This window comes from Eucalyptus grandis, chromosome 3 (genome assembly GCF_016545825.1).
Source record: "Eucalyptus grandis isolate ANBG69807.140 chromosome 3, ASM1654582v1, whole genome shotgun sequence".
Classification (NCBI taxonomy): domain Eukaryota; kingdom Viridiplantae; phylum Streptophyta; class Magnoliopsida; order Myrtales; family Myrtaceae; genus Eucalyptus; species Eucalyptus grandis.
The window spans coordinates 32,772,470-32,796,198 of record NC_052614.1 but is presented as its reverse complement, the minus strand read 5'-3'; the positions used below and the strand labels follow the sequence as shown (position 1 = coordinate 32,796,198).

General features: G+C 37.6%; 2 protein-coding genes across 9 annotated transcripts; one reads left to right on the top strand and one right to left on the bottom strand.

Moving 5' to 3' along the window:
- Positions 1 to 719: 719 nt before the first annotated feature.
- Positions 720 to 4,322, bottom strand: LOC104437239 (replication protein A 32 kDa subunit A). The gene is made up of 10 exons (XM_010050151.3): positions 4,158 to 4,322; positions 3,879 to 3,989; positions 3,681 to 3,778; positions 3,423 to 3,464; positions 3,190 to 3,267; positions 1,972 to 2,050; positions 1,741 to 1,836; positions 1,548 to 1,621; positions 1,168 to 1,236; positions 720 to 1,021 (listed from the first exon to the last, which is right to left on the bottom strand). Exons 1-10 carry the CDS (start codon positions 4,239 to 4,241, stop codon positions 937 to 939), a joined length of 816 nt encoding a protein of 271 aa, XP_010048453.1. The 5' UTR covers positions 4,242 to 4,322; the 3' UTR covers positions 720 to 936.
- An 8,293-nt stretch (positions 4,323 to 12,615) lies between these two features.
- Positions 12,616 to 16,947, top strand: LOC104437237. 8 transcript variants are annotated; one of them, XR_005549644.1, is made up of 5 exons: positions 12,617 to 12,954; positions 14,311 to 15,022; positions 15,156 to 15,231; positions 16,029 to 16,065; positions 16,317 to 16,910. XR_005549644.1 is itself a non-coding variant. In XM_039309107.1 (4 exons), the coding sequence occupies exons 2-3, from the start codon at positions 14,384 to 14,386 to the stop codon at positions 16,063 to 16,065; spliced, it is 885 nt and encodes a 294-aa protein (XP_039165041.1). In that variant the 5' UTR covers positions 12,617 to 12,954; positions 14,311 to 14,383; the 3' UTR covers positions 16,486 to 16,947. The 8 variants fall into 8 exon arrangements, 5 of the variants coding, with proteins under 5 accessions (XP_039165039.1, XP_039165040.1, XP_039165041.1 ...); XR_005549645.1 differs by lacking the exon at positions 16,029 to 16,065 and having other exon boundaries at positions 16,486 to 16,947; XR_724344.3 differs by lacking the exon at positions 16,029 to 16,065.
- Positions 16,948 to 23,729: the final 6,782 nt, after the last annotated feature.

The window sequence follows — 23,729 nt, the reverse complement described above, 5'->3', positions numbered from 1 at the left end:
GTGCATGTAAGACAGATAAGTATCGGCCTAACTACTCTTTAAAATGATCCGCATTACTAACCTCACGTGTAAGACATGTCAAATGAGTCATGAATAATACCTAAAGAGTAAGTTGCAGTTGACACACCTCTCGTTCTATTATCTCAAATAGTTTTGTACGGATCCATGATGTTCATGAGCACATTTGGAAACTTCTCGGCACGATGGAGCAACGGATGCATTATTGACCAACAGATGAGAGGCTACAATGTACTTTTTTTTCCATATAGGTCTCTAATGCGTTGGCGTCGTACTTATCTGTAAATATTTACTCCTAGAACCATCCACAAGTGTTTGCACATGCTCCTAACGTAGGATTGCCATCTTTAAAATCTATAAGCAAACAATATATACATGAGAAGCATTCATTTGGCAGTACACAGGCAAGAGAATGAAGCAGAGACTAGATTGATCAAGATCGCTAAAACAAGATATCGAGCAATTTGGTTGAGGAAAAAGGAGAAGATCCATGTTTCTTCGTCAAGCATCTATCTCAACTCAACGAAGGGCCATCTGAAAAAATAGATGCATTGCAAGCATACAGTAATTTATTCCAGATTCATTGCCCTGAACTCCATTGGGTTAAACACTAACTTGAACCATCTATCTACATGACCCTTGCCTTCCATGGGAGAGACATGTCCGTTCCAATTCACAATCGCCAAATGCAGAAATGAATGCATGGGTCCCCATGACAGCGGAAAGTCACATACTAACTTAAATTTCATGAGTCAATAATAATGAAGAGTACAGTGAACCAACAAAAGAAAGTGCTCTCCATACCCAACCATCCCGAAGATTGCCTTTCTTTTTGTACAGGGAAGAGGGAAGTGTGCAAAAATAAGAACAGACAATAGTACCCATAATTAAAGCAGAACTAGCAACTTGCTCTCCCGTTTAAGCATCCGTAGTTGATTTATAGTGATATTCATCAATAGTTGAGTAAATCAGACCTTCCTCTTCAAGAGTCCTGATTGATTCCCTGTTGACCAAAAGAAATTAAAGAGAAAGGGAAAACCATGTATGAGTCTGTGGTTAGTATGTGGTTAGTATAAGTGACAGTCCCATGCAATGCATAATTGTGTGCACGCTCTGAGAGAGAGAGAGAGAGAGAGAGAGAGAGATTACATGATCTTATTGACAGAAATTTTCAGTTGTTGCGCAATTTCATCTCTGTGGATACCCTTTTCTTGTGCACTACAGATATCAGCGAATGAGAAAGGTTCAGTAAGCTAAAACTGAATCAAGGATCAATATTGCCATTCAACACCAAGGAACGGCTTCAGTGATGTTGCATTCCGCTAAAGGAAAAAAATGTCATGCTAAAGTAATCAAAATAACAAAATTGATACACTGGGAAGCACCACATCTCCCCAAGATTCCCCAAAGCCAAGCAGTCACTTATAATGAAGAATAATTAGCATCTCTAGTGACTTTAAATCAGTATTGGCCTAATAGATAGATGGGGAAAACTTAAGGAGATAAAAGATTTCAGAGAATTATCTTACTAGTTTTGTTGTAGAAATTCAAGGACCTTCTGGTCACAGCCCTTGAGTCCATTGACGGAGAATTGTCCAGAAATCTATATGAAGAAGGAATACAATCTCATGAGATCATATACTTCAATGTATTCTGGATCTAATATGCAAGTAAATGGTCAGAAACTTCAAAAACCAAAACAAGTTCTTGTGTTTCACATACTTCACTTGTGGGAGCTACCAGAGACGCATTTGATTTATTACTGATTGGAGTGCTTGTGTTAAAATCTGCCGATTGGGAATGAGCAATGGCATCACCCTGCAACTCCAGCGTAAGTGGCTATAAGTGTAAACCATAAATTATCGTAATAACCAGAATGTTGCATCATGTAACTTCTTAGTCGACAATGACGTGCACCAATAAGAACATGAATTATAAGAATTTAAGCAGTACCTTTACTCTGCACTTCTGTAAATGCTGGTGTATGCAATCAATAAAGTGGAATGTAACTTCATCGAAGTTGGTCACAGGCCTGCAAAACCATAACAAAGAATTTTAAACAATGGTAAAGTTAAAGAGTGTAAAGAAAATATCCAAAATTAAGTTAATATAAGCTAAGAAGTGGCATCTAACATGATGCATTCTGACATTTTACATTTCATTAGTTTGCCGTGCAATGAGAGACTTGGTTTACAAAATAAGATCAATAATGCCCAAATAACTTCCTTTATAATCTCAGATAAGTAGCCGTAATGGATAAAAATGATTACCATCAATGACGAGATGTATCAAGCTTATTTAAAGGTCTCCTATGCCAAGGAATCTGCAACATTTCTCCAGAGGATCTTAAGCCACAACATCGGTAGCACCTTTAGAGGTACTTATTCTTAGTTGCGTCCAAATTTGTCATAACATACATAATTGAGAGCATAAAGCTCTTTCACACCATCAATTACGAGATGTATCAAGCTTATTTAAAGGTCTCATACAACAAGAAATCTGCAACATTTCTCCGGAGGATCTTATGCCACAACATCAGTAGCACCTATAGAGGTACTTATTCTTTGTTGCGTTCAAGTTTGTTATATACATAATTGAGAGCATAAAGCTCTTTCACACCATCAATTATGAGATGTATCAAGCTTACTAAAAGGTCTCATAGCCAAGAAATCCGCAATATTTCTCCAGAGGATCTTATGCCATAACATCTGGAGCACCTACAGAGGTACTTATTCTTTGTTGTGTTCAAGTTTATTACAACATACATAATTGGAAGCATGAAGCTCTTTCACAGATGTAACCCAGTGTTTTTATTTTTCCTGATTAGTATGTGTATAGTATGCCAAATTTTGGTTCATATCCTCCAGTAGAGAGGTATCATTTGCGGATCAACAATGAGAAATTTCCCCACAGGATTTAATATTGTAGTGTAATAACTCATTTATGAAAGGTTTACTATGATAAAGCTTCTCATAAATCTATAATAACCAGGGTTATGGATGATGCAGTATATTGAGAGAGAGAGAGAGAGAGAGAGAGAGAGAGAGAGAGAGAGAGAAGAGAGAGAGAAGTCTTCAAACTATGACTTGTTTCTGCACGAGTGCACACGCCAATATGAAGAGCTAAGCAAGAATATTTCTGGATGCATAAGAAGCAAATAACACGACATACCTAACAGCAAAGGCCGCGAGTTGCTTTTTCCCCTGAGAACTTCTTAAGTGCCCAACAAGACGGACATATAGACCATCACTAGCAAAAGATGCAAGGAAAAATCAGAATAATATATAAGGCTGTAGAATCTCACGGCCTGGTTTATCAACAAGCATTACAATTTACAGCGCAATCGTAATTTCAACAAGTGCAAAAGCAACCATATAAAAAATAAAACATGGATCAATACTCACTGAATTTCTTCCATTTCCTTGGTGTCTGAACTTTCATTCACCCTGTCCAGCGCAAAAGATATAAATTACTTGGTGCAACGCATTAACTAATTCAAGATAAAGGACAAGAGTATACTTTGGCCTCTGCACAAGACCTCATCTACCAGTACACAAGTACCAACCAATGAAATCACCTCTTCTTTGATGCCTTAGACTAAAACTCAAGTTGTAATACCCCAGCTAGCAATATTACAGTCAAAAGAGAAGGCCAGCACATACCATCTTCTGCATTCGACTCGTCCAGTCCCGTCATCCAAAGCGAAGCTGACATCCGTCACTCTCGCGGTCTTCTCGGACACCATCCCGACCAGCGTGACCTGAGACAAAACGGGGCAAATCGCAATGTCACTTCGTACAGAACAGAAACATCATCGACCCAGTAAACTTCCCCACAAATGAAATCCCTCCCCTACTCACGTTGGTCACGTCGACGCCGTCGATGGAGAAGTTCGATTTCTCGTCCCCGGACTGAAGGGCTCCGCTCAGCTGCTTCACCGTGACCGGCACCAGCCCCTGCGTCCCCCAGTTCTGCACCCACAAAAAAAGGCCCGGAAAAGAAGAACCCCGACGACGACGTCGATCTGGGTCAGTGAAACCTACGGCTAACGAGGCGAAAGAGGGAGATGGGTCGCTGCCCATCTCGACCCATCATTCGAACGCCACGACGCGGGCGAGAATCGGAGGGAAGATGAGCACCTTGGCGGGGTTGGGAGAAGCGGAATCGGCGGACTGAGTCGACTGGGAAGGCACGAAGCCGTCGAACTGGCTGCCCGAGAACATCTTCGTCTTCTTCGTCTCCGAACCAGAGAGAGAAGCTAGAGAGAGAGAGAGAGGCTATGGCGATCGGCGAGCGAGCGAGGACTGGTTTTGCGCGCCATAAAGGTACGATTTTTCCCGCTAAGAAGGGGAGAGAGAGAGAGAGAGAAGGAAGGGCTTCGGTGGAGTTGGGCCGGGTGAAAGGCCGGAAATGGGCTTTGAGTAGACATTGGGCTTTGCCAGGCCCAACTAGGGTTTGGCCCAGTATTCTTGTTTCGTATTTTATACGGTACGTAGTGTGCGTGCGCGCGAGCGTGCGTGCGCGCGTGCGCCCTCGGACTTACAAGAATTGCCCCCCCCCGGGCGACATTCTTATGTTAACCATGGCGATGAGGTCACGAATATGAACCGGAAGAAAGGCGAACCGAAAGGCCGAGAGAGCGATCGTGCGTGTCGTGGCCGAGTCCGGCATTTGCTTTTCCCCTTCCTTTCGAAGCACTACTTAGGTCGATATTTAACATACGGAATAGTCAGATCGATTGGGGAAGGATTGAAGAGCGCCCGAGGTCAATTCATGCCGATAGGCGAACTGATGGCACCTTATAAGGATGTCCATTGTCGTCTCGAAGGATACTCAATGGACCCAAGAGGTGTCGACCACTGTAGAAGAATATTTGGGTGTGGCCGACATATCTTACTAAATTGAGATAAACTATGGGAAAGTTTCGCCGAAAGTCCTATATTTGATGTACCATATGCAATAGAGGCCTCGATGTTTTAATGAGTTCAAACCTTTATTAAATCTTCGCTTGAAGATACAATTAAGTCCTAAACATTTCAATTAGAGTGACATGTAGGCAAATTTGAGCCACCGTTTATGGGAAATGATATAGCTGAGCTCTGTAAAAAGGGTGAAGGATGTAATTGCATTCCGTCCATAAAAGTTCGGTAATTTCAATGCAATTTTTTATATATAAATTTGAGTTCACCATTATTTTTAATTTCAGGTAAATGCTTCCTGTACTGTCACTACTTTTGACCTTGAAAACATATCAAGAACATTAGGAGTGCGTTTGTTTTAAGGAAAACTCAAAATTTGAAAAACACTTATAAAAAAAAAAATGATCAATTATATTGCATAAAAAAATTAGTTAACAAAAATATTTTTATTATTAATAACAATTTATATTTAATTATTTCCGTGTATGATGATGGTATTTTTTATTCATTCATTTTGTGAGTGATATAACCAAATATATTTTGGAAAATATTTTTCAAATCTTGAGTTTCAGTAAAACCTTTGGAAAATATTTTCCAAAAAGATAAATCAATTAAATCACTTACAAAAATGAATAAATGAAAAATATTTTCATTATTCATAAAATTATTTAAACATAAAGTGTTATCGATAATCAAAATATTATTCATTGACTGATTATTTCAACCAATACAGTAATCATTTTTTGAAAAGTAATTCTAAATTACTCATTTTCACAAGACAAACAAAGCCTAAAACTTATTGCTTCGACAACCTTCTCCGGTTCTTCATTATTGATCAAACTAATTAGGACATGCTAAAGCTCAAAAGCCAAGTTGTTTAAATGAAAGCTATTTTCTCATTTCCTTGATGATTTTTCGAACATGGGTTTGGGCTTTTTATAGCTGCTTTACGCCTTGCCTCTTCTTCTCCCTAGGTGATTGTTTAAACCTTCTTATGTAATTACTTTAAAAAAAATGCATCGGGGTAGAATTCCTTCGAGATTGCTCATAATTGGAGAGCAAATTATGAAATCCTCCACATAGATTTCTAAAACTATGAAGAAACCAAACAATTGAAAGAAATTTCATTATACCCCCGAACAATTGAGGTGTTTGGTTCTACATTTAAAAATGAGCATGGGTCAGCATAGGTGTTTGGCACAAAGTTGAGGAGTTTAGTTCGGAATTCCCAAAAGACCTTTGAGCTAAAATAAGCATTTGCAAAGCCTCTTGAGCTGGTGCTGCTCTCATCTATTATTGACATTCGACATTTTAGGGATGTTGTTCTTTACGAGTAAATGGATTTTTTTTTTTTTAACTTTTGCCCATGCTAACATTTTCGTCTTCTAGTATTGCCCCATTGTCTCTCTCAGCAATCTCAAATTTGGCTTGCCTTGTCACCTGATCAAGGCTCATTGAGGTTGAGGCCAAGGTCGACAGTCACCCCACTACGATCGATGCTCGCTGAGGTTGATGCTAGCCTCTACTCTCAAGATCTAGCTCACTCGAGCCTCTATCTCCATATCTAGATCTCTTGAGGACACGTGACTCCAATGTTGCCTAGCCTAGGGTCCCCCGACCTCGACGACAGGCTACTGCCGAATCAGCCTTCCCCATGCTGCCAAAGGTCTCCTGACCTCATCCATTCTTCTGTTGTTGTTTCTAAAGCTTTTAACTAAAGTCCTCTACAAGATATGAGTATTTACCAAACACTTTCTTATATTTGAATAAGATCATTTAGCGGGCAAATGCTCGTACATAACCCAAAGTGATTTTGTTGAAACGTAAATAGTATCTAATATCGAAAGAACATCATGTCCTCGTACATAATCCAACACCCTTGTCATAAAGCTGTAATTCCACGATGGACCACTTTCTTTGCACGCGTGCACTGTACAAGTGGATCGCTTCTAGTTGAACCAGATGGGAATTTTATAAGTCCGCTCAATGTTTAATAAATTGTACTTCGGTCGCCATCGTGCTCTTTTTTCTACATTCAATTTAGTTTAACTACACCAAACAAACTTTAAAAAAAAAAAAGAAGTTTAGAAACTGTACGGTACGCTACCGACGACCCTAGATTTTTGCAGCACAAATTGTCAATTGCTGGTGCGTAAAAGCTACCGGGGTGACGCAGAAAGATAAGCACAAGGAGAAATGAAAAAGCGTGTCGGAGTACGACACCGGGAGCAAAATCCCTGGCCAGAATAGCGGGGTGGAGAAAAATCATCAAGTGATTTCGCACTTCGGATCTTGATTAGTTTTCTAGTCCAAATGAAGTGTCACTTTTTCGCGAAAAACAAATAATTCGAAAATATTTTTTTCAAAAATGATTTGTTGTGTAATTTGAATAAAATTAAGTTAATGAAAAATATTTTCTTTGTGGGCAACAATTTATGTTTGGACATTTTTTGGATGATTGGCGTATATTTCGTTCGTTCATTTTTGTAAGTATTACATACAATCGTTTTAATGGAATTGTTTGTATGACCATTTATTCTTCGCAAAATAAGTGTATCGTTGGTCAAGGGTTAAGCAATGTAGTAGTATGATAATAGCTATCCACTGGATAAAATAGTCTGCAGCAAGATATACCTTATATTGCAATTTTCAAGTTTATGCTCACGTTGGTGTGGAGACAACATGATAATGAATGATGTATGACCCGTTATGGTAGAGGATGCCCACTCGATATGGGTCGTGCTCGTGTCAAGCCCCATTTGCCGATGTATTGGGTAGATGTTGCCCATTTTCATCTTTTAAGACCCCATTTATTTTCATAGAGAATGACTTATCTGAAAAATATTTTTCTAAAAATGATCAATTATATTTCTCTTACAAAAATTAATAAATGAAAAATATTTTCATTATTTACCAAAATATTTAGATATAAATTATTGTTGATAGTGAATAAATTTTTATAGGCTAATTATTTTAAATGACATAAGCGATCATTTGAAAAAATCATTCATTTATCATAAAGCAAAAGAACCTAAGAGGGAGGGAGCGCATAAAGTACCGCATTACTTAACTGATAGAAGGATAGACTTGTTTGTTTTAGTTTAACCAAAAGCAAAAGGTCCCGTCAAATTTCAAAAACTCATGAAAATATTATAAGTGAATTCACAAGTCAAATCAGACAAAAGAAAAAACTCATTAGTCAATATTTGTATTTTACAAAAAAAAATAGATATTTCAAATTTAGAAAAAAAAAAAAGTGCGCTAGTCGCAATATTTTAATTAAGAAAAAAATGAAAAATAAAAGTTAATTTAGAGATGCCCTAATCATAGCAAAGCTTCCCCTGTGAACTTTTTATGGGTTCAAGCTTATATTAAAACAATAACAAGTGAGACTTAAAAAGAAGCTTGGATAATCAGTTCATACATGTATCCTCCATTGAATATGTTTGAGAAGATAATTTATTTTCCATCTTTAAAGTACAAAAAAAAGTAATTTAAACGATAATGATGGCTCTTCTATCACCCTTCACACACACACACACACACACACACACACACACACACACACACACATATATATATATATATTATATTATCCTTAGAGCATCCAAAGGAATATTTCATAATTGTAGCTTTCTAAAACAATTTAAAAAAGAAACGAAAGAATAAATAAATAATCTGCAAAATCCTAATTCTTTGCTTCCACTGGTGGCATCTGACATCGATACCTTCTAGAAATGGAATCATTCCATTCTCCATGGAATGATTGGATCTTCTTGCGATTGATCGAAAATGATGTCGTCGTTTTATTATTCCTCTAATGGGGCCATGAACAATGATGAGATGAATTTTAAATAAGGAAAGAAATAAAATATTGAACTAGAGATTCGAAAGCAAAAGCTATATAGTTAGACTTTAATGATATATTAATTTCGTGAGAAATAAATATTTTGAAAAACATCTTTTCAAAATTTAATTATTTACAAAAATGAATGAAAAATATTTTTTCATTATCGATAAAGATGTTTAGACATAAAGTGTTATTGATAATTAAAATACTTTCATCAACTAATTATTTCAAAATATATAAATAATTACTTTTATGATTTTTTTAAAAATTATTCATTTTTATGTGAAACAGGTGGAGTCTAAAATTTGCAGCTTTTAAATGAGAAAGGCACACTGGTGTTTGACAAATTTGAAATGATGTAAGCTCAATTCCTACGTTTTCTCTAGATTTTTAAGTGTTTAATGTCAAACCTAGTCACAGTATACGTCATAATCAACCATGAAATAAAAAAGTTAATAGAGTTACCCCCAAGTTAAAAGTTAAAATCCACAAGTATTCTTATTGGTGGAGCTGAAAGTTTAGATCAATGGATGCTTATATTATGGTGCATTTAATGTTGCAAAATTAGTAAAGAATATATATATACATATACATATATGTATATATATCCACACACATTCGTACTTAATTTGACTAAACTTCGAGGCCAACAATTTCATTTTCCATGGAAAAAAAAAGTATCTAGTGATTTTTCTCCAAGCAAAAAAGATGTTTTCGTCAACGCCTAATAAACTCTAGATTTCGCTCTCAATCAAATTATGGAGAAAATTATCATAGTCGCGGTTCAACTTTTATTTTATAATCCAGTCGCACAATTATAATTTCTAATAATTTGGAAAGATAGTAGCATAGCAAATCGACGACATGATCCCCACTTAAATTTGAGTTCTTAAGTTAGGATCAAAACCATAACCATCGGTTCCGAAATGAGGAAATTGTGGTTTAATCCCCAAAAAAGAAGAAGAAGAAGTGACTGCGGTTCATTTGTAGGGAAATTGTCCCATCAATCTCAAACACATTATAAAAATGTCAATTTAGTTTTAAAATTTTCAATTTTATCAATTGAATTATAAATTTATTGTATGGATGCCAATTTAATTGTAAACTTTTTATTTTACTAATTGAGTCATAAGCTTTTCCACAACATTCCAATTTAATCATTTTGATCAATTTTCACTAGAATGATTGATGTGGTAATGTGTCGCGTAAAACGGTAAGCAATAATTAGATGGTCATATTAGTGAATTTCAAAGAAAATTGATTGGAATGATTATATTGAAATTTCCCATCAAATTGGTAAAATAAAAAAGTTTAAAACTGAATTGATATTTATATAATAGATTTAAAATTGATCAAATAATTTTCCCGAAGCGATTGCACATGCCATAACTTATAATTGGTAATTAAGGTCGGCTGCTGGACCGCCACCATGGATGCACAACTGATTGATGATCAAGAGCGCCAAAGGAAATTAAACACAATTACAAAGAGATTCAAAAATTAATTTGTGACGGCACCTTATTAAATAATAGACTTTTTTCTTTTGTAGCTTCTTATTGCCGTGGAGAAAATTCCTACCATCTCCTCCAAGTGGGGCCCTCCTTTGGAAAAGTGTCCCATGCACTTTAGCTTTTTGTGAAATTACACATTAGTGCTTGAAAAGCGGGGACCAGCGATTCCCTCTGATAGTGTCCCTTGAAAATTTGGCCGGCCAGCCAGCGACCGCCGGGCATCGCTCGTGCACGTTCTTCTTGAACTTAAGGACACTTACAGAAAAATTAAAAGAAAAAAATAAACAGTAAAGACGAGAGAAAGGGGAAGAGTTAGAGTGAAAATACGAGCTTGGGTGGCGGTGCCGCCACCACTCGAGAACTGTCGAGGGTCCAGCTTAGGGGTATGGATCACACTTAACATATCATTTGGCCACGAAGTTGTACAAAGTGAAGTGTTAAAAAAATGACCAAATTCTTCACCGCAATAAATAATTTTAAGGCTCAATGTTCTCTAATGTAAACTTCTACATGTTTTCGCATAACTGTTAACTTCGAAAATGTAACCCATGACTTCTAAGAAAACAATAAGAAAACTACCTGCTAAAGTCACGATAAACAACGAGATCATCGAGAGCGCCTAAAGCAACATTTTGGACCCTGATCAGTACGTGGCAATTCTCAAATCTAAGGTCACGACCTCAGCGGTGCGTACGCTTGAATTTGGTGGGGAACGCTGGACCCTCGCCGGTTCCCGATTAACATCTCCTTGGCCTCTATCTGACTTCCAATCATGGGGTTTAATTCTTATCTTAATTTTCCTGTGCAATGCGTTACGTTTGGGCAAATATGCCCCTGAGATCGGGGCCAAATTGTGCATGTACGATGCACGAGCTCGTCCCGCGACCAAAATTCTCATCAAATATCTAACGTAGGGGGCCCCATTAACCATGCTTGTCAAGTACAGGATGTTTGTGGAAAAAAATTCAACTTCAAAGGGTACTTTGAGAAAAAAAAAAAAAAAAAAAAAAAGGGGGGGCCCTCTTTTTGAGTTGATTGGAATTTTCACCGACTGTGTTCTCATGATATGTCGCAACTCCTTTATTGGCCCATGTCGTCATGACATACAATTAAATGTTTATTTCCTTAGAACTAAATTGCCTCATGACTATCTATAGTTCCTCTTATTGTAAGTACTCCATCGGTGCATGCATTTGGAGATTTCTTTACAAAAATAGGTCGAGTGCTTTTGACAAATTGTTACTTATTAGTACTTTCTTGCGTTTTTTATACTTTCATGGATGTCGGTCACTATCAAATGTGATACCATTTCTACGCGGAGATGATTAATCCTTTCATAGAATAACCTCGAGATGGGATCCATAGCAATGAAACTCGTGATCTATCAAAAATTTTCTTTTGGTTGGATGTGAAAATTTAGCCATCTCTTCAACTTGATTAATCGTTTGAATTAGCTCCTAATGAATTAACTAAAAAAAAGAGTGAAGGAGAAAGAAAAGTAAACGATATAGAAAATGGGGAGGAAAAAAAATTGACTTTGCTTTCTTTTTTTTTGGCGGGTGGGGTGTGGGCGCTAAAACAGAGGGGGAAAATGTGTGAAATGATATGAAGGGGAGAAGAAAAAAACGGATAAAAAGATCTATTGAGGGATAAGAAGTCTCGTAATGTCATTTTCATATTTCCTCTCAATCTGAAAGAAAAAGATTGATTGGAAATTAGGGAGCCCTTCAATGATGAAAATAAACACGATGTCTGGACTTTGGTCTTGGCTACCGTCGAGTAAGCAGATTTATAGCTTCCTATGCTTGAGGTGACAAGGGATAGGTGAAAAGCCCACTATAAGGCGGGCGGCACTTCAAGGCAAGGCTCATAACCACCGTCCGTCCTTATATCAAATTTTTTCTTTCGCCTAGATGAGAAAATTTCGCCATCTCTCCAACTGGACTAATCATTTGAATTAGTTTTTAGCGAATTAACTACGAAACCCCCCCAAAAAAAGAAGAAAGAAAAAGGAGATAAGGCGAGAGAAAAGTAAAACCTCTAGAAAACGGAGAGCAACAGAGAAACATTGACTTTCCTCCTCTCTCTCTCTCTGTTTTCTTTATTTTTTATTTTTATTTTTTCAGGGGCTAAAACAGAGATGGGGAAAATATGAATGTGTGAAATGATGTGGAGTGGAGGAGGAAGCGTGCGGACCTGGGAAAGTCAAAGCGGCGACCGCACGAGGGGCATTCCCGTCATGTCACCCCCCCGCCCACCTGCTTTCCCCTTTCTACCCCTCACTCCCCTTTCTCTCTCTAGAGACCCTCACTTCTCTTCTCTCTCTCTCTCTCTCGGTCTGATTCTCGCAGAGATAGAGAGAGAAAGAAGAGAGAGAGAGAGAGAGAGAGGTAGAGAGGTTCAGCTTGCCACGGGAACCGGCTTCTCTCGAGAGAGCTTCCGCGAGCAGCGCTTCCCCCTTCCTCTATCCATCCACAAGGAGCGGCGCTGCCCCCCCTCGATCCGCTCACTGTTCTATCGGTTCGGGTCGGTCGCGGGTCGGTGTCCGGAGGAATTTGCCGCCGCGGCGGCGCCGCGAATGATTTGCCCGCCGGGGGACGGCGAACTTCTTGCGGCTCTCCGACGACCCTTCTCCCCTCTTCGCCCCTTCTCCCAGGTGCGAGCTCAATCTGGTCTCTTGTGATTTCGGGTCGGTGATTGAAGCAAAGGATCAGTCTGGAGCTCGTTCCTGGTCCGCGCTTCCGTCTTTTCTTGTTCTTTTACTTTTTTGGGATAGTGGGTAGTCTTCGTCTTATCCGATGGGGTGTTACGTCTTCCCCTCTATTTATGGGTCGATCTTTATCCTGTTCCGGATAATTTGTGTGCTGCTTCAGCTGCATCTGTGGCTCGTTTTTTGCTTGGTTGCGATGTTTCTTGTTCCCCTTTGCTTGGACTGAATCTTTTTTGCGATCGGCGATGAACCCTTTTTAGCGGGAGCTAATCGATTCGATTTCGGGTGCGTATTGATGACTGCAGCGTTTCAATTGATGACCAATTTGATGATTGTCCGATGATCGGTGCCGAATGATATGTTTGACTTTCGTGTCGTTACTGCTTTAAAAGGGTTCTGTACATTGACATGATTGCTATGATGGTTGGGTGGGGTTGACCCTGTCTTTAAAGATGGTTTCTTTGTAGTGAATCGAAATCTTGTAGTGAAATGAGGGCTTTGAGGATTGTATTCGATCAGTCTCAAAGGATATCCTTTTTTTTTTTTTTTTTTTTTCTTTTGGGTTTGAAAGGATGGCTCAATTATCTGATAGAAAACAGGCTGACAACCTTTTCAACATTAGGAGGAATAGAGACCCTTAAGAAGGAAGACAATCTGGAGCAGTTGGGGTTCTTTTAGTGGATCCGGACATTCTGGACATTGAGTCTTATCATTATTGTGCCATGGAATTGCAAGGCTCAGTGCTAGGGCTTGAATTTTCAATGGGGTAGTCATACTGGTGTACTACGAGTTGACTGCACCTTTGTTTTATGTGGATTCTGAGATTGGATATTTTGTAAGATCAATAATAAAATGCTGATTTTTGTTTGCCCAAAGTCGACATTTGAGTTCAAAGATGAAAAGAAGTGTCATGTTACGTTTATTTGGGGACTGTACTAGAAACGTAAGTTGATTGTGGTTGTTTCTCAACCATTTGTTGTATATTTTTGCAAGGAGATATTTAATGTATCTTTCAAGTTTTAATAATATATTGATCTTACAACATCTTAATTAAGCTTGCAGGCATAGATGCTATTTGTAATCATGTTGTCATGGCTAGCTTTTCCTTCTTTAATAATTCCTTCATAATCTCCAAATGACTCGAACTTATGCTTGTAGAGCATGTCAGTCTCTATGAAGTATTTGGCCTTTGGGTTGTGACATAAGATTCTGTAGTTCAGGGTTTGTTCTCAACAAAAGCATCTCATTTCCAATGAGCTTTCACTACCCTGATACGCATTTGCGGTGTTTGTACACTTGCAGATTCCCATCAGTAGTCTCTCCAGTCTCGACAATCACAAAAAATTCGTTTAAAGGGATCTTGTTAGATTTTGCCATGGAGGGTAATCAGTTGGATATTGACTGGGAAGATGTGGTTTGTCCTATATGTTTGGATTGTCCTCACAATGGTGTTCTTCTCCGGTGCTCGTCTTATGACAAAGGTTGTCGTCCCTTTGTATGCGACACAGATCACTTGCACTCCAACTGTTTGGAACGGTTTAGAAGTGCATATGGTGTGAGATCTTCTTCATCTCCCGAAACTTCGTCCACATCAAAAACAGAGCCTGTGGAGTTGGATAATGGCTGTAGGCCGACCTGCCCATTGTGTAGAGGAGAAGTTACCGGATGGGTTGTTATTGATGAAGCTCGTGTTATCCTAAACGATAAGAAGCGTTGTTGTGATGAGTTCCGATGTCTGTTTAGTGGAACCTACTCTGAGTTGCGGAAGCATGCTCAAGTAGAGCATCCTCATGCTCGGCCCTCAAAGATTGATCCTGCTCGGCAGCTTGATTGGGAGAATTTCCAGCAATCGTCAGAGATCATAGATGTCTTGAGCACTATCCATTCAGAAGTTCCCCGAGGTGTAGTCTTGGGTGATTATGTTATTGATTATGGGGACAATGATACTGGGGATGAGTTTGAGGACTTCCCAGGTGATGAAGGCAATTGGTGGACATCATGTATATTATATCAGGTATTTGATAACTTTAGGAGTTCTAGGAACAGAAGAAGGTCAAGAGTTGGTGATACAAGAAGAGGAACTCGACATTCTACATATGATACATCAAATTCTGATGAGGGTTCTGTTACCTCTTTGGAGTATGCAGATTACCGACCAGATGATATAGATGATGAGTTTGTTGTTGCAAGGGGTTCCTCAAGGGCTAGCTCTAGGCATCGCAGGTTAGTGAAGCCCCTTGGTGCCTTGATTACTGCAGAGCTTGTTTGATTGAATATTGCTTTTGTTTATCAACATAAGCTTCTTTAGTAGTTGGCTCACTGACTTCAGGTTTTGTTTGTTTGTTTTTTTTCAATTAGTCTAATTTTTCTTCTTTCATTTGTTAAAATAGATTGCAGCCATTTTATTGATTAATTTCTGGGAGAGGGACGGTGGTAAAATGAATTTTTCTTATTTGATTGCAGCGGTACATTTTCAATGGAAGTTTCTGTTGAATTTTCCTTTTTGAATTCGCTTTCACCACGCATATGCATAATGGTTGCTGGTGCAAAAAGTTCTCTACCAACTTAGGGTGTGCTTATTTCTTAAGTTCATTTTGGAGTGGAACAATGGTAGACGAAATAATCTCAGGAATGTTTGGCTAGAACCCTGAACTTGATGCAACAAGAGATTGATATGGGAAACTAAGAAAATAGTACTTTTAGAGTGTCGGTAATTTCCTCTCTGAGGCTTTGGTGGACATGACTGTGTCAAGTGCACACCTTTCAGTAATCACAAGTCTCTTATTTCTCCTTGTTTGTTAACTGTTTTGAACCAAGGATGACTTAATTTGGTGAAACATCATAAATTAACATGATGCGAGATGGGTGCCTGGTCCTGCAGACCATTATATGTAGTTTGTAACCTCTACATGCAGCAATAGACACGCGCTTTGAATTAAGTCTTCAATTTTCTTTGTTTCTTAAAGAACTATTCTCTGAACTCTCTAATCCACATGTTTTTGCTTCATTAAATATCACAGCTCCCGGAGGCGGCGTTCTCGCTTCTATGATAACTAGGTAACTTATTCACCGTCCTTCTGCCCTGCACATTTACATGTGCATCTAAAACTTAATGAAGTTCCTTCTGTTTTAGGTGAATTTTGTGTCTAGGAGTTATATTGCGACTCTGCTGGGTTCAATTAATTGACCACAAATTTTTTCCTCAGTATTGAAAGATTAAAGTAGGACTATAAATTGTTAACACAGTAGCATCTCTCCATTTTAAAAACTTAACTATTCCATGAAACTTTGTTAATTGCTCTTCCCAGCTCATGGGGCCTGAGGGTAATGGACGTGGAGGTACAGACGAACGCCGATGACGAAATTGTGGGAATCTCCAACAAAACACATCGATTGGCTTTTCCTAGTCGAATGATGTTCTGACCTGTTCATTCTGTGGTTTACTGATGACTGATTTTGATATATAAAAATTCTCAGGATGTCCCCTTTTCACATTGTTGGTTGCTTTGTATCGCTGTATGTATGGAACTTTGAAGAAGTGGATCACTTCATAGACAAGGTACACTTGTGGCAAGAAAGCTATACCTGCAGTATCATGCATGGAATGTCCATTATTTGAAGTAGAAAGCCACTGAACTGTGGAGCTTTCACCTTGTTCTGGGATTTTGGGATATGCTCTCATTCATTGTACATGGCGATTGTTATATCAACTTTTTATTTGTCTTTAGAAAAGGGTGCATATGGGGGTTGGTGTGAACTTGTTGTGGGTTCACTTTTTAGATTGTTTGACCTTCACCATGAAGGGCATCAAAAGTCAGAAACCATTTCAAGGATGGAAAACGAGAGATGTTTTTAAAGAGCCGGAATTTGACCGGTGGAATAGAGGAACTTGGATTTGTATATTCTTATGTGAAAAGCATTGACTAACGACGGTCACCATCTAAAGTCCAAAATGACATTCCATCCTCATTTATTTCACCTATATATATTTCCTAAACCGGCTATGCCTTGAATCTAACTCATAGTGATCTTCCTAGAATTGCCCTTCAAATGCTTTCTTTCAAGTCAACCTGAGGTGAATAGATGATAATGGCATTAAAGATCTCTTCAGCCACAATCACGGCACCGACATTAATTTTACCACTTTCCTTCACATCACTCGCCCTCCGCTAAAGAGAGATGCAGACCTCCTGGATATGGTAGACGGGGTCAGGTTCAGAACCAAACATAATTAGGTGGTCTGCGCCACTGATTAAATAGTTACTCATAGCAAGCTGCTGTTTGCATTCACTGGGCAGGATGCGCAGGCATCTGGTGTGGTTGTTAAATGTACAGTGGACGTATTTTCTGTATATGCATATGTCATGTTTGATGTCGGTGCCACTCATTCTTTTATGGCTTGTGGGCTGATTTAGGGGTCAGATATACATGATTTTGACGTATCCTTGGCAGGGTGTCAACATCATGTCAAAATCAGACCGAAACCTGAACCGACTTGAAAATCTCTGGGTCTTTTTGGTTTTGAGTTTTCTTTCGGTTCAGGTAATGCCAAAAAACAAACTGTTTTTTGCCAGTTTGGGTCAGTTCGGTTCTGGTTTCCATTTGTTATTGAGAGAGAGAAAGCTGGACCAAACTAAGTACCGTTTATTATGAGATTGAAAGAGAGAAGGTGCGACCCTGTAGCAACCATGCCTGAAGCAGCACCTGCAGGAGGAAGCAAGATAGCGATGAGGATTTCGCTATCTTGAACATAAGAACAGAAGCCTCCATGGCCCATTGAGGCTCCAGATCTAGAGGGTCTCCACCAGATGAAAGGAGATGACTCTACCAACGACGACACACTGAGTCCTTCGTAGAGAATGGCCGGGAGGTGGGGTGGTGGTGGAGTTTTAGTGCCGAGAGAGAGGGGACTCTGTCGTTGGTGGCAGCTACGGCAGCAAGAGTGGTGCCGTGGAGCTCAACGGTGAGACGGTTGGGGTGGCATCCAACGGCGGTAGCAACGGGTCAGGTGGAGGGGTTTTGAGATTTGCGGTTAATGTTATTAGCCTAATTATGTTATAGAGTATGAAGATAAGAGTTAAGAGCCTCCGTGTCGTGTTGGAGAGCCTTCGTGTCGTGTTCGACATTCGATCACACGTGTCGGACAATCTGTCCGACACTTTCTTAACACTCTCCATCACTTGAGTCGGAATTCTAACATACGGGTTTCCAATACGTGATTCCGATATCAAGGTTAAAAATTTAATAAATAAGAGGTCAAAAATATATATATATATATATATGTGTATATATATATATGTGAAAAAATAAAACATAATAATAAAAATAATAAATGGAGAAAGAAGAAAAACACAATAATCTTTTCTTTTCTTATGACTCCCACTTTTCATGATACATAATTCACCCATTAAGTTTTTTTTTCTCATTTTCCAACATATCTAACATGGGAGTCTAAAATATGGATTGCTTGTTTTTTCTCCAAGTTTTATGAATTATTAAAATATAGTTGAATTTATCAAATTGAAACAATGAATGATATTAATAAATGACGGATTAATGTTTTTAATGTATATTCATTCTAGCTTTTTTAGTTAATTAATTATTTATGAATTTGATTCAAATTAATTATTTAATATATAACGTGTTCCAACGTGTCAGAATCCTTTATTTTTTGAAAAATGGCGTGTTGGCGTGGCGTGTCGTGTCGTGTCATGTCTAGTGTCGCATATTAGTGTTGGTTGTTTGGCTTTTCTTGAATAAAGAAACCAGTAATGCAGGAGTACTTAACTGTTCCCATTATCTTGTGGAGGACGAAGGCCAGAGGAAAAAAAAAAAAAAAAGACCCACTAAACCTAATCTGAACCGAACTGAGTCATATTTGATTTGGGTCGAAGCAAACACACATCCCTAATGGTTTAGTTTGGTTCCGGTTTGTGGAAACTCAAACCAAACTGTTGACATCCCTAATACTTGGGCGTGGATTGGTTATGGACACTTTATGCTATTATTGATTGTTGTGCAAAGAAAGTATACTTTCAGGTTTCAGGCAAACTTGTTATATGCTTTGAAGGCTATAAGATTGGGATAAGTATACTAGAAGTGCAATAACTTTCGTTTGATGCTCACTCAAATATAAATAAATAGATTAGGTTTAACATTTAAATGAGCAATTATGTGAAAATGACAAATGCATAAAGGTTGGTGCTTTTTCCATCCATTTTTTCGACTTTCAGGTTTCGGACAAACTTGTTATATGCTTTAAAGGCTATAAGATTGGGATAAGTATACTAGAAGTGTGATAACTTTATAAATAAATAGATTAGGTTTAACATTTAAATGAGCAATTTGAAAATGACAAATGCATAAAGGTTGGTGCTTTTTCCATCCATTTTTTTTCGCTCACTTGTTATATGCAATAAGATTGGGATAAGTATACTATAAATAAATAGATTAGGTTTAACATTTAAATGAGCAATTATGTGAAAATGACAAATGCAAAAAGGCTGGTGGACAAACTTTTGTATGCTTTGAAGGCATCCATTTTTTTGACGCTCACTCAAATATAAATAAATAGATTAAACTTTTGAGCAATTATGTGAAAATGACAAATGCAAAAAGGCTGGTGCTTTTTCCATCCAATTTTTTTTTTGACTTTTGACGCCCCTTATTACATTAAATTGATTGCAATATCTCTTGCAAGTCCTTGATTTAAGATAATTTCTTACATTTTTTTCCTTTCTTTAATGCATTTAAAATTGAGAAAAGTTATATATTTCCAATGGTTTTATTGAATTGTCTTATGATGCAATTACAATTGTTGTAATTTTCTTGTCAACAACTAACTTAATAATCCTTATTTTTTTTTTGTCAATATAGTCTTAAACTTTTTCACCATATTTCAAATATAGTCTTTCTTGTCAATTGCCACAAAAAATTAGCTAACATGGCATTTGGTTATTGCTGGGTGTCCTAAGTGGCATGCTAATGTGGGCAATTTTTGATTTGCATGTGACAATTAACAATGGCAATTGGCAGGAAAGGCTGCATCTAAATATTGTGCAAACGTGTATGATTATATTGATAAAATTAAAAAGTTGAAATTGAATGGACATTCATACAATATGTTCATGACAAAATAGGTAACATTTTTCCCAAATATTTAAATAATCATTCATTCAACAAACACATGTATAAGCCTTTTTGGAATAAGTACACTAGGATTATCATAACTTTCTTTCAGTGCTCACTTAAACGCCACAAATTTAAAAATTCGATGACTTGAGTGCCATTGGTGATTTGCTTTGCCGGAAAATCTAACGTGTATCCTAATGTTGATGTGGAAAATTAATAAAAAATTCAAAAATAAAAAAATCCACATTGAAATTGGAAATTAATAAAAAAAATCGATGTAGGAGAATTTGTCAAAAATGGTACTCAAATGATTGATTTTACTTTGATGTAACACTTAAGTGCGTGAAAAAGAAGAAGCTCATGGTGCTTAAGTGAGGACCATACAAAAGTTATGACACTCTTTTGTACTTATCCCCCACAAGATTAGTTGTCCTCCATCAATAATCTCACAAGCACACCACATTCCAAGTAAAGGATGTAATTGCGATAGTGAGATGTCAAGTAGGGTGATGCAAAATTTGAAGAAATTCTAATTGTTAAAGAGTATCCTGATGTTTTTCTAGAAGATTTACTTGGCCTGCATCGCGAGTAGGAGGATTAATTTACCATTGGCTTAGGTCCCGGCACAACTCCAATTTCAAATGTGCCATGTAGAATGGCTCTGATTGAATTGAAGAAAACGAAGATTCAACCACAGGACTTGATAAGGGTTTCATCTTGCCAAGCGTTTCACGTTGGGAGCCCCGGTTATCTTTGTGAAGGATAAGAGTTCCTACATCATATCAACCCTTAAAAATAAGAGTGCCTCCAACAACCCAAGAGGAACAGTGAACCAACAATAAGCGAACCAAGCATCATCATCATATCGACCCCCAAAAGAGGTATGGAATATGATATCGAACCTTGACGACCCCCCAAAGTCAAACAATACATGTGGAGCTTGTATTAGAATGCTCTCCCAACAACCGAGGACCTATGGAAGAGGAAAATCTTATCTGAACTCGTGTGCCCTCTTTGTTGACCACGCCCAAAAACGGTGGGGTATATCTTCCCTCTTTGTGAGTGGACTAGGGAATTCTCGAGACACCCCATGTTGAATATAGAAGTTTCGGATTAAGGTCTCAGTTGAATTGAAGAGCGGTTTCTAAATCAGAATTGATATTTAAGTGATTATATATATATTTTTTCAAAAAGTGACAATATCAAAAAATATTTATCCTTAAAGTGAGCGCTATGAAATTTTTAGCACTTCTAGTATCATTTTGTGAATGGAAATTGCAAACATGCCCTCGGAAAAAGGAATACCATTCGGTTTGCCCAAATTTAATGAAGGTTTAGCGAAGTTTATTTGGATAATCCTTGCATATTTGGCATCTCAAATACAGAATTAAAGAAGATATTAGCGGAATATTTGTAGAAGAAACTCGATGGAGACCCAAAGCCCCCCTCGAGCTACGGAAGTACCAAATTACCAATCAACAGTCGTGGATACGGCATGAGAAAGACGAAGAAAAGTAGGATTCTCGGAAGTGGCCCTGGGAGAATTCTATTATCGTGCAAGATACTCAGCACGGACCGATTCTGTTCAAGAGAGTAGCGGTACGAAAGACGACCAACACGTGAACAGGGATAAAACATAATCATGTTTAGTATGCTATGATAAAGATCCAGCCTGTTAGACTAATTTTGTAATGGAGAGGGCTTTCGATGGCTTTTGCAATCGGAGGTTTTCCTTCGATGAAAGATCGGGATATGTCCAGAATGAGGTATGATTAAATCGACTAAGACAACTTTTAAACCTCATGAATGTATTCGTTGAGTAGTTTCTCTCTTTTGATCCCTTGTGAGAGGAAAGCACCTCTTCCTTCGATACAATTAGATCAGTATTCTCCGTCTAAAACTGTATTAGTTTAATCAACTGAAGACATTTTTCTTAAGGACCAAAATGAAAAGATTGAAGGAAGTTTAGGGGGGAAAAGGAAATTACATTTGTTATAATTTTCGTATGATACTCACTTAAATGCGATAACTCTTTTTTATTATCACTTAATTGTCATAACTTATATACGACGCTCACTTGAATGCTATAACTTTTTTGTTGGTCATTTTTGAGTGCCATAACTTATATACAATGCTCACTTGAATACCACAACTTTTTTTTCGATAACTTGAGTGTCATATAATTTTTTAATCAATCACTCGAGTGTTGTCACTCCATGTGTTATGCCTTGTTGGATTTGGAGCAGTTAGGTGAATGCTTTTAAAAAATTTTGGCTTTCAATTGATTGGACCAATGTTATGGCACTTAAATAAGCGTTCGCATTCAAGTGAGTGCTAAACCAAAGTTATGGTACTTGTGATATTCTTATCACAAAGTTTAGGACAATCATAGTCATTTTTTTTACTCTTGTAGAGAATAAACTAATAAGAAAGAACTTGAAGGACAAAATTACAAATTTTAACGAAATATTCTAAATTCAATGGTGGTAACAATTGATTTTTTTTTTAGGACTCGCCAATTTGAACTTACTGAAATTTTCTCACGATATGTTTAGTCAAAGTTTTAAAACTTATCAAGAAAGTGTAATTGAGTCTTAAAATTTTTGAAAAATACAATTAAATCTTAAAACTTATTAAACTAGTGCAATTTTGTCATTCTCGTTAACTTCATCCAATTTAGTTAACGAAAAATGCTAACGTAATTTTTTAATTACTCTTTCTCTTCTATGTGGTGTTCACATGGCCAAAACAATAAAGATAATTCCAAAATGATGTCGTTTTGGTCTAAATTTAATTTTTAATATAAATATTAATTAAATTAAATTAAAAAATAGACTAATTTTTCTTTAAAAAAAAAGAAAGAAGCAAACTAGTGACTTATTGTTGTCACCCCAACATCATTAGAAAGGGCTAGTGATGGTGGGGCAAGGTTTGGTAGCTGTTGGCTTGGGCAGTGGCTAGTGACCTTGGCTGATTGTAGGCGAGGGCCACTGCTGGTTGTGGTGGGGTTGCCACCCAACCTTGCCATAGCTAGTGGCGACTTTTGTCTTAATCTGGGTGAGTGCTTGTAGGCTGCTGCGTAGCCAGGGACACTAGTTAACCCTCGCCTGACCATCGGTGGCTCTTTTTAATGATGGTAGACTGGTGGTGGCAAGAGCCTTTACTGCTTTGCTCTTTCTTTCTTTCTTTTTTTTTTTAAATAAAAAATATAATTTAATTAATATTTATATAAAAAATAAATTTGGATCAAAATGGTGTCATTTTGAGGTTATTTTTCTTGTTTTGGACGCAGGAGATGGCAAGTAATTAAAAAGTCAATTCAACATTTTTTGTTAACCAAATTGAACGGAATTAAAGGAAAGACTCGATTGCACTAATTTGATAAGTTTTGAACCTGAATGTATTTTTTTGAAAATTTTAGAATTTAATTATTATTCCATTCCAATTTTTAGGACATCTGATGCACACATATTCCAAATTTTCTTTTTGGCCCTCCCTCGGTTCCTCCCTCCGACCTCCGGTCCCTCGTCTTTTTTCCGTCTTTTCAATCGAGTCCTCAGTCCCTCTTCTTATACAGTCTCTCTCTCACT